We start from the raw sequence: 9,124 nt of genomic DNA on the forward strand, positions 1-9,124 counted from the left end.
TTAATTGCATGTGGTAGAGCATTAAATTTCCGTTCTCGTGATATTGGTCAATATTGGCACCTATTGCAAGAACGCCGAGCAGAATTGTTTTAATAGGGAAGTTTTTCGCATGCCGACATTACGCCATCATGCTGCTGATTCGCTCAAAGCGGGTCGTCTTCAATGGACGATTTGAAGGTCATCCGGCACCTTAATTTCAAATTTGTTAATTGCATGTGGTAGAGCATTAAATTTCCGTTCTCGTGATATTGGTCAATATTGGCACCTATTGCAAGAACGCCGAGCAGAATTGTTTTAATAGGGAAGTTTTTCGCATGCCGACATTACACCATTATGCTGCTGATTCGCTTAAAGCGGGTCGTCTTCAATGGACGATTTGAAGGTCATCCGGCACCTTAATTTCAAATTTGTTAATTGCATGTGGTAGAGCATTAAATTTCCGTTCTCGTGATATTGGTCAATATTGGCACCTATTGCAAGAACGCCGAGCAGAATTGTTTTAATAGGGAAGTTTTTCGCATGCCGACATTACGCCATTATGCTGCTGATTCGCTTGAAGCGGGTCGTCTTCAATGGACGATTTGAAGGTCATCCGGCACCTTAATTTCAAATTTGTTAATTGCATGTGGTAGAGCATTAAATTTCCGTTCTCGTGATATTGGTCAATATTGGCACCTATTGCAAGAACGCCGAGCAGAATTGTTTTAATAGGGAAGTTTTTCGCATGCCGACATTACGCCATTATGCAGCTGATTCGCTTAAAGCGGGTCGTCTTCAATGGACGATTTGAAGGTCATCCGGCACCTTAATTTCAAATTTGTTAATTGCATGTGGTAGAGCATTAAATTTCCGTTCTCGTGATATTGGTCAATATTGGCACCTATTGCAAGAACGCCGAGCAGAATTCTTTGTGTTAGGGATGTTTTTCGCATGCCGCCATTATGCTGAATCGCAAAACCAGGCGATGTTTTTTAATTCGCGATGTTTTTGATTGATACAGATGCGAAAAAATTTGTTTAAATGTTTTTTGAGGTTTGAATTGCTTGCTCATCTCTGTAATTTGATTCTAATCCAAAAGAAACCAATTTTTGAGTATATGCCTGTTGTACCTTGCAAAATGTGGCAAATTTGCAAAATTATTCTGCCAGAATTCTGCCAGAATGAGGGTGGTCTTGGCTGGGTGGCGTAAACTTGACTACTTCTATAGTAGAGTCATAATTTGAGTTTTGAAAGACTGTTTGTTGAAAGTTTGTGTAGCACTGGCACTGCTATGCACATAGAAAGACGGAAATAATCCAAAAGCATAAATAAACAAAGAATAGATTATATGTTGCTCTACCACATGAATGTACTTTGCCTGTACTGTAAATACAGTTTAACATATGTTAGGGGAAGCAGAAAATTAAACGATATATACAGTATTTAAACGATTGGCCCTTTTCTAGTTCCTTCAAAACTAGTTTTGGCGTTTTTTGCCGTGCTGTTTGGCTCTAAACAAAAAAAATATTCTTGCAACCCTTTAGTCGTTTTCCTCCATGAAACTAATTACGAACTAACAACGTTCGTAACAAAATAGAAGTAATTCGTTCACCTAACCATGGCCATGCCCAAGGCCACCTGCTTTGTAGATCCTAGTGTGCCGTAAGCCTTACGAATCATTCAAAAATGTTTTATTAGATTCAAAGTGTTTTTGTGTGGAAACCTTTAGACGGAGGCATGGTGCATGATGTAGTATAGATTTTATCATTCAGTTTTCCATAAACTTAATGGTTTTGTTTATTTAGTTATGGTTTCACAACAGTTTTACTAAAGAGCGGTCATTTTTGTGCTTACAAAATAGTAATTTTCTGGTGTAAAAATACTGTGTTCTTTGGAAGCTAATTTGAATTTTTTCAAAATAAGAGGCTGTATTTGATGATAAATGAATGTAAATTCGTTGCTGTAAGCTTGATGTGTTAAAAGTAAATGACAACCACAGGCACAGGCAAGTCAAGTCCATCATCAAGTTCAAATGTGCAAGCACAAAGTTTGACTTTAAATCCAAGTGATGGTTTGTTAAAAGTTGAGGGTAGACAAGTGTCTTTTGTAGCAGATGACTTTGCCAAAAAACTTGGCATAAGTAAGTTCCACATTGAATTTTTTGACATTTGTAAAAAATAAATCAGAATTGCCATTGGTGTGTATGGACTTTTTTTTAGAAAAGGATGGTGATATGAATTTGTCAAGCACCAAAAATGCTACGTATGTGGAACTTCCTGTTGTAGATTCCAACATTTTGGATGATTTGCACGAAAATTGTGAAAACCTTTCTGATAGTGTTGATGCAGTACTGGAGGAAATTACCCAGCGTTTAAGCAAAGTTGGTATAATATTGGGTATTTTTTGCACAGCTTGTGAAGTTTTGGTACATTCAAAATTAAATTGTATTGCAACTTCATAGATGTGTTTGTGTAGATATCTGCAATATCAGTTGGAAATGTTCAGACATGTACAAGTGCTGTGAATAATATGAACAAACAAGTTGAAGATGCGGTTCATTCCATGTATTCCCTAATTGCTCATTGTGAAGAAATGGACAGAGCAATGAAACCTGTATGTGAGGTTGCAATGAAAATGTAAGTAAAATTAAATGTTATATATTAGACATCCTATATTTCATGCCAAGTTGAATGTTTGTGTTTACTCAGAGAACACATCAAAGATATTCTATCAGCATTGGAAACTCATGTTCAGTAGAAGAAATTATGTACATTAATTGTCAAATATATTTTTTTACAAACTGTGCCCTGTGTAATGATGTGATTGCCTGCTAGGTTTTCATTATATGTTTGCAAAATTATTCATGCTATGTTTGATTGATATAAAGAATCATGATTTTTTTTTATAGGATGTTGTTTCTTGATGAATACTTTTAAATTGTTTAACTTAGTATATTTTTGTCATGACTGATAACAAGAGAAACTTCCGCGTATCATACTATGACAAGGTTGGATTTAGAGGTGCAATTAGTGAAAAAGCTTTGGTTGGAATTCTAAATCATGATGTCATTGATGAAAAAAAGTTGGAGAGTTTCTGCGTTCGGTTTTCTGTTCCTGCCAGCTACCGTTCACTAATTTGGAAGATCTTGTTAAACATTGTCCCTATTCATCAGCAATCACATACATTTGTGATGAAACAACGAACAGATCAGTACAATGACCTTCACCATGCATTGTTAGTTATGAGAAAAATTGATGAGGAAACACCAATGCCGGAATTATATTTAAAAATGTATTTGCTTGAGATTGGAGAATATGGTTTACAGTTTTTTCCAGCCCCTTGGCACAAGTTGTTTCTTTCTATAGCATCAGCAGCAAATGAAATTATAGACTGCCCTGTGTCTCGATATTGGATTTCAGTATATATGTATAAATTCGTTATTTTTCATAATTACTTAAAATTGAATCATGAATTTATGGATGTTGTTGTAACTGTATTGAAGAAAGAAAATGTGAAGCTGTTTCATCATGTTGAGTCTCTTCATTTAATTGACAATTTACCAATTGTGTTGTGGTACAAGCATGCATTTGCTGAAGTTCTCCAACCTGGGGCATTGGCAAAAATTTGGGATGTTTTGCTAGGCCAAGCCCCTCGAATTTTGCCATATGTTGCAGTGCAGGTTTTACTTCAACATGAAAAAAAACTTTTTCAGTTAGACTCTTTATCCAAGTGCTTGTCTTTATTAAACTCTGTGCCCTATTCAGTTGAAATAAGTGATGTAATTGCAAACAAAAGCAATGAATTGTGGGCAAGAATGGAAAAAATTCCATAAGTTAACTTTTAAATGTTTGTTTTGCTGTTTCTTTGCAGGTTTTTTTTACAGGGTAGGTATAAGCATTGTTGTAAAAATGGCAAAGTCCTCAAGCACACCGGGTGAATCAACAAACATTCAATGGATGTATGAAGGCACAAACTCGAAAATAGACCGAGAAGCTTATTTACTTGGAAAAAGAATAACAAAAACAGAGGAAGACAAAGGAGATTTTATAGTGGAAGACAAAACTAATGAAAATTTAAGTGTAACTGTTCTGGAAAAGTTAGACTATGAAAGTAAATTAAGAGAAGATCCTCTGATTTCTATTCGCCAAAAGGAGCAGGAAAAACGACGGGAATTATTAAGTAATCCGATTAAAAGAAAACATCTACAAACAATGCTAAAATCAGCTCTTGAAAAAGACCTGAATCAGTTGTCAAAACACAAAAAGAAAAGCAAATATAAATCGAAACACAGGGATTCTCACCAAAGAAAGACAATGTCTCGACATTCGTCATCAAGTAGCTCCAGTAGTGGCGAAGAAGAACATTACAAAAAATCAGAAAAGCTTCTTAAAATTGCAGGAAAAAACAAAAAGCTTCATTTTGCACTCAAACGTGCACTACAGCAAGACCTAGAAGATAGTAATTCTGAACATGATGATACTGAAGAGTTGCAGCACAAAAAAAGAACAAAACAAGCAAAGAAAAGTGTCAAACACAAAAAACGTGATTCTGATGATAAACATCATCTGTCAAAAAAATCAAAAAAACATGCGCATAACAGCAACACATCATCAGATTCTGATCGTATTAAAGAACCATCAGGCTATGGATTACAAGTTACTAAAGTGAAAGAGAAACATGAGAAGCGTGAAGGTCGAGTCCGGGTTCCTTCACCTGAACCAGTTAAACCAAAATACCAGCGCAAAGAACGCCCTGGATTTACAAAGAAACTCTCAAGTAAAGAACTTGAAAAGAAGAGGATGGAAATGATGAATAATGCTGGTTGGAGAGATGAACAGCGTAAAAAGAATATACACCAATACTCTATAGAGGAGAAAAAGGAAAAAGCAAGAGAAGACCATGTAAAAAAACTTCATGACATTCAACATAAAAGAGATGGCAAGGTTAAAACGTTTTTGCATGATGTAAAGTTGGAGCAAACTAATGTTGGTTCTCTTGAGGATACAGTACGAAGAAAGCGACATACCCTCAACAAATCAACAGATGATTAATCCAAGTGGAAACAATGTGCAATTGCTTAAACTATGAGATGACATTATACACACTTAATGCATGGGGGGGTCATGGAATGTTTAAACGTTTGTTTATGTGCCCTATTGGTTGCACAGAAAGTTTGATAATCGTTGTTTTTAGAGATACAATGCAGAAATACAATACTTTCTTGGTCTTATGACATGGAGCAAAGTTTGAAAGATTTTTTCATATCTTGTAGAATATCGCTTTGGCAAAAGACGTTTTTTGTCACAAAAATGAGACAAAAAAGTGTTCAACTCCTTACTCCAAAACGCCTATTAGAAACAGCAACAAAAACAGATCATGGCCTGCTTAATGCCCAAATTTCTCATGTCTGGAAAATTTGTGTAGTCATGGAGGGTAGTTCCCCTATTTACAAATTTTGAATGTTTATAGAAATCAAACAGGATATTCGTAAAGTTTGTTATTGCTGGAACATAAGCGGTTTTTAGTTTGGTAAAGAAGTAGGTACAATCTGTTTTAACAATGAAGTTAAGAATAAGGTATGATGGAAAAACTGCAATTTTAAAATTGGAAAATAACCAAGTAACAATCGGCGAGGTTAAAAACAAAATTTTGGAGAGCCTAACGGACAACCTACAACTTTCGTGAGTATACAAACATTTTTTTATGTAAAAGAATGTAAATTTGGTTTTTACGTTTATGTAAGCTATCTTTAGTTAAATGAGTGTGGGTCTACAACATTTTGAAATAGCGTGATAGGTTATTAAATATCGCTATCGTTTGTAGAAGTTAGTTTTATTATTCTGCAAACGAAAATACAATGAAAATAGCAATAAAACCAAATGTTTTTGCGGGTGATGCGACATGTAGGACAATGAAGTCCTATAGGAACTATATATACAACAAGGTTTGTAGGAACTATATACATGTAGTTCCTTCCCATAGGTTGGTAATTGCAATTGTTGCAGGCCAGAGGGAGAAACACAAAAATGGATTAAAATAACATCACAATCTATTGTTTATTTGACAGCGCCTGACTCAATAACCCTCATGGTTTTATCATTTTATTTGTTTCAAAGCATCAAACAAATAATTGACTACTGTATAGGTCAACAACAGAATTTGATCTAACTCTAGATGGTAAACTCAGCTTGGGAAGTGATAGCACCAAAATCTCAACGACTGATGTTGTATCTGGAGATTTAATAAAGATTGCAAAAGTTGATCGTTTGAAACGGTGAAATTTTATAAATTGCACTATTTGTAAATTACACAGTAAAGAGAGGATATTTTGTATAGTGAAGAAAACACAATAACTTTTTCTGTTATACTATCATAAATAATGCATCACCATTTGTTAGTGGAGAGGAATCATCTCAAATTTCATCAGAAACCTCCATGGCATCTACTTCAAATGCACAAGTATGTTACAACTTGTGGGAAATAATAATTGGTTGAGGTTTCAGTCACTATTTTTACAGACTTTGATTGGACAAACAACTGATATACCAAAGAAAACTTTATTACTTCTGAGTGATTACAAAGAGGGTGATAAACTTCCAAGCATTTTGAAGGAGATGTTTGAAAAGAATGCTATTAAGAATGAATTTCATGTGATATGTGTTGCGTTACATATACTCATGATGGAAAGTGGATTTACTCTTGAGGTAAGTGTGGCCAAATTCTTCTTTTTTTGTTAAATAGTGATGTAGTTTATTCATTGAGGTAGTTATTTTTTGAAGAATGTCTGTTTTATCGGAATAAGTGACAATTAAATCAGCATGAAATAAAAAAGACTAAAAATTTAACTGAGGTGTTTTTAGACACCTGCTGATGAATTTGCCTCAGCCTTGCAAGGTCATATGGCGTACTTAGAATATAGCCATGGTGGCGCTGACACCTTGGTTTTTGCTATGACTTGTACTCCACTTGGACAGTTTGTGCTGGTAAATGGTAAGATGTATTTATAAAACCATTTTTGAAAGATTGTTTGAGATTGCTACAATAGTAAGAAGACCTGTTTCAATGTTTGGAAATGTTTGACAGTTTTTGCCTCATACAAAACAGCAATAATTAATATATTGTTTACTATTGATGCAATAATGTAAAAAAATTTCAAAGGTATTGTTAAACAATGCACCAATACACAAGAGAAGGTTTTAAGTTTGCAGATCAACACCACAGAATACGTCCAAACATTCAATATGGAAGGAAGTATGTTAATTTGTGTAGTTTGTGCCAACAATTTTATCTACAGATTGTTTTTTAGAACCAACAGATGAAAATGCTGTATTTAAAAACTTGTCCCGATTATCTTATGTATTCAAAGAAAACATAGCACACCAAGCTTTAAATGTAATGCGTGAAGGTAAGTTTACAGTGTTAATATGACATACCAATGCAAAAAAAAACATTTTGCAGAATTGCAACTGCCTCCTCTTCATGGAATATTGTCCTTGTTTCCTGATCTTTTAAAACGGATCTTTTCAAGTTTGGATTTCAAAGCCCTTTGCACAGTTTCTCAGGTATTTTATGACCAAATACTTCAGTATTTAGTATGATGCTTATTACATATAAAACACACACATTTGCATAAAACTCCAACAACAAATTCACACCTGGCTCTTCTGGCAAAAAACTATTCATTCCAACCAACAATAACATCTCTTTCACATTTTGCAAACAAATTTTGAAAAATGTATGACTCTATTTTATGTACGTCTGCTTCAAAAGTAAGTGGGCATATGTTATACAGACTTGCACAACTCTTGCTAATATTGCAAATGATGATGATTTATGGAGAGCACTGTTTACCCGTGATTTTGGCTCAGAGCCCACAAGACCAACTGCCATATCAGTTAAACAGGTATAGTTCATGTAAACAGGCATATACATTTGTCATAGACAATTTAAATATGTTTTTTTTTTCAGTTGTACAAGAGGCAATACATGGAAAAGAAAGAGCAAGAAAGGCAGAGATTGGAACACGAAAGGGATTTTTTTAATGATTATCGCCAACCTGCATTTGCTGTTCCTGATCCTGATTTTCCTTCTCCATTTCCTGGGCAACCAGCAGGAATGATCGGTATTTTTGCATTAGGATTTGAACTATCAAGTGTTACTTATAGTTGGACTTACAACCTCTTTCCTTATTATTATTATTATTATTTGTTTATAAGTAAATGACGCAGTTGCTTTCCTTGCAAACTTCATGTAATATCTTGTAGATCATTTTTACATAAGTTTCAGTATAAACAGAACAGTGATGCAGCAGAAATAAAATTTTTTAGGAGGAGATTATGATCTTAATCCATCCTTCCCGTATGGTCCACTTGCCAATCCTGGGAGGGGTCGCCATCCTATACGTCCGGTTCGTCCTGGCATGCCCGGTGGTGGAAATCCACTTCCTGGTTCACGATTTGATCCAATTAACCCATTTGGAACTGGTCGGTTCAGGCCGGGACGTGGAGGTGGAATGATGGACGACGATTACGGTTTTCCACAACGACGCAGAAACAGACCTTCTGATCGTGGCTTTGGGGGAGGGTTTTTGTAACTTTTGGTTTATATGGTAAAAGTTAAATTTATTTGTGTAAACTACTATTATTGTCTCCGCGAAGAAAGCGGTTTAACGTTTTGAGGAAAATATGTACTATTTCTAATCGGCTGTTGACTTCATTTATTTGGTCCATGCAAAAATCTGTTCATAGTTCGTTGTTGTGCGTTGATCGCTTCCTGACTTGATATATGAAGCATATGAATTTATACGTCATGCCTATGTAAAGCTTTTGACTTGCTGTCAAGTTTCCTTGTGCTGCTGTCAAGTTCTTAGCCTAATAAAAAGCATCTTTGACGCTGCTTAAAACTTAATGGTTGCATGCTGTGCTCCTATCTCCTCAATAAAGGGCCGTCCTTTTATGAAAGATAAATGTGGCATAAAATAAGTTGCTCCTTTTTCTGAGAAACGTCCTGATTTGAGTCTTTTTGAAAATACATTGCATCGATATTAGTTTCTGCAAATATCTTGATTCTTTGATGGAACGAAAGTATTTTAACAGCGTTTTTGCCTCGGCCTGCCATAAATGAAATTGGGCTATAATGGTAACAG

The 9,124-nt window shown here is 35.1% G+C and overlaps 4 protein-coding genes across 4 annotated transcripts; all 4 read left to right on the forward strand.

Annotated features, from left to right (window-relative positions):
* The first annotated feature begins 1,177 nt into the window (after positions 1-1,177).
* LOC145894564 (BLOC-1-related complex subunit 6-like) lies at positions 1,178-2,887 on the forward strand. The gene is made up of 4 exons (XM_082983190.1): positions 1,178-2,119; positions 2,199-2,359; positions 2,455-2,615; positions 2,688-2,887. The coding sequence occupies exons 1-4, from the start codon at positions 1,966-1,968 to the stop codon at positions 2,734-2,736; spliced, it is 525 nt and encodes a 174-aa protein (XP_082839316.1). The 5' UTR covers positions 1,178-1,965; the 3' UTR covers positions 2,737-2,887.
* Positions 2,888-2,941: 54 nt separating this feature from the next.
* On the forward strand, positions 2,942-3,849 carry LOC145894553 (TBC1 domain family member 7-like). The gene has a single exon (XM_082983179.1). The coding sequence runs from the start codon at positions 2,942-2,944 to the stop codon at positions 3,809-3,811; it is 870 nt and encodes a 289-aa protein (XP_082839305.1). The 3' UTR covers positions 3,812-3,849.
* Positions 3,850-3,854: 5 nt separating this feature from the next.
* On the forward strand, positions 3,855-5,289 carry LOC145894544 (pre-mRNA-splicing factor CWC25 homolog). Its single transcript, XM_082983168.1, has one exon. The coding sequence runs from the start codon at positions 3,888-3,890 to the stop codon at positions 5,028-5,030; it is 1,143 nt and encodes a 380-aa protein (XP_082839294.1). The 5' UTR covers positions 3,855-3,887; the 3' UTR covers positions 5,031-5,289.
* A 163-nt stretch (positions 5,290-5,452) lies between these two features.
* On the forward strand, positions 5,453-8,960 carry LOC145905714 (F-box only protein 7-like). The gene is made up of 11 exons (XM_082992986.1): positions 5,453-5,660; positions 6,125-6,253; positions 6,378-6,438; positions 6,498-6,683; positions 6,840-6,969; positions 7,138-7,230; positions 7,286-7,384; positions 7,438-7,541; positions 7,772-7,882; positions 7,948-8,101; positions 8,307-8,960. The coding sequence occupies exons 1-11, from the start codon at positions 5,539-5,541 to the stop codon at positions 8,570-8,572; spliced, it is 1,455 nt and encodes a 484-aa protein (XP_082849112.1). The 5' UTR covers positions 5,453-5,538; the 3' UTR covers positions 8,573-8,960.
* The last annotated feature ends 164 nt before the right edge of the window (positions 8,961-9,124 follow it).

This window comes from Ascidia mentula, chromosome 1, assembly GCF_947561715.1.
Source record: "Ascidia mentula chromosome 1, kaAscMent1.1, whole genome shotgun sequence".
Lineage (NCBI taxonomy): Eukaryota > Metazoa > Chordata > Ascidiacea > Phlebobranchia > Ascidiidae > Ascidia > Ascidia mentula.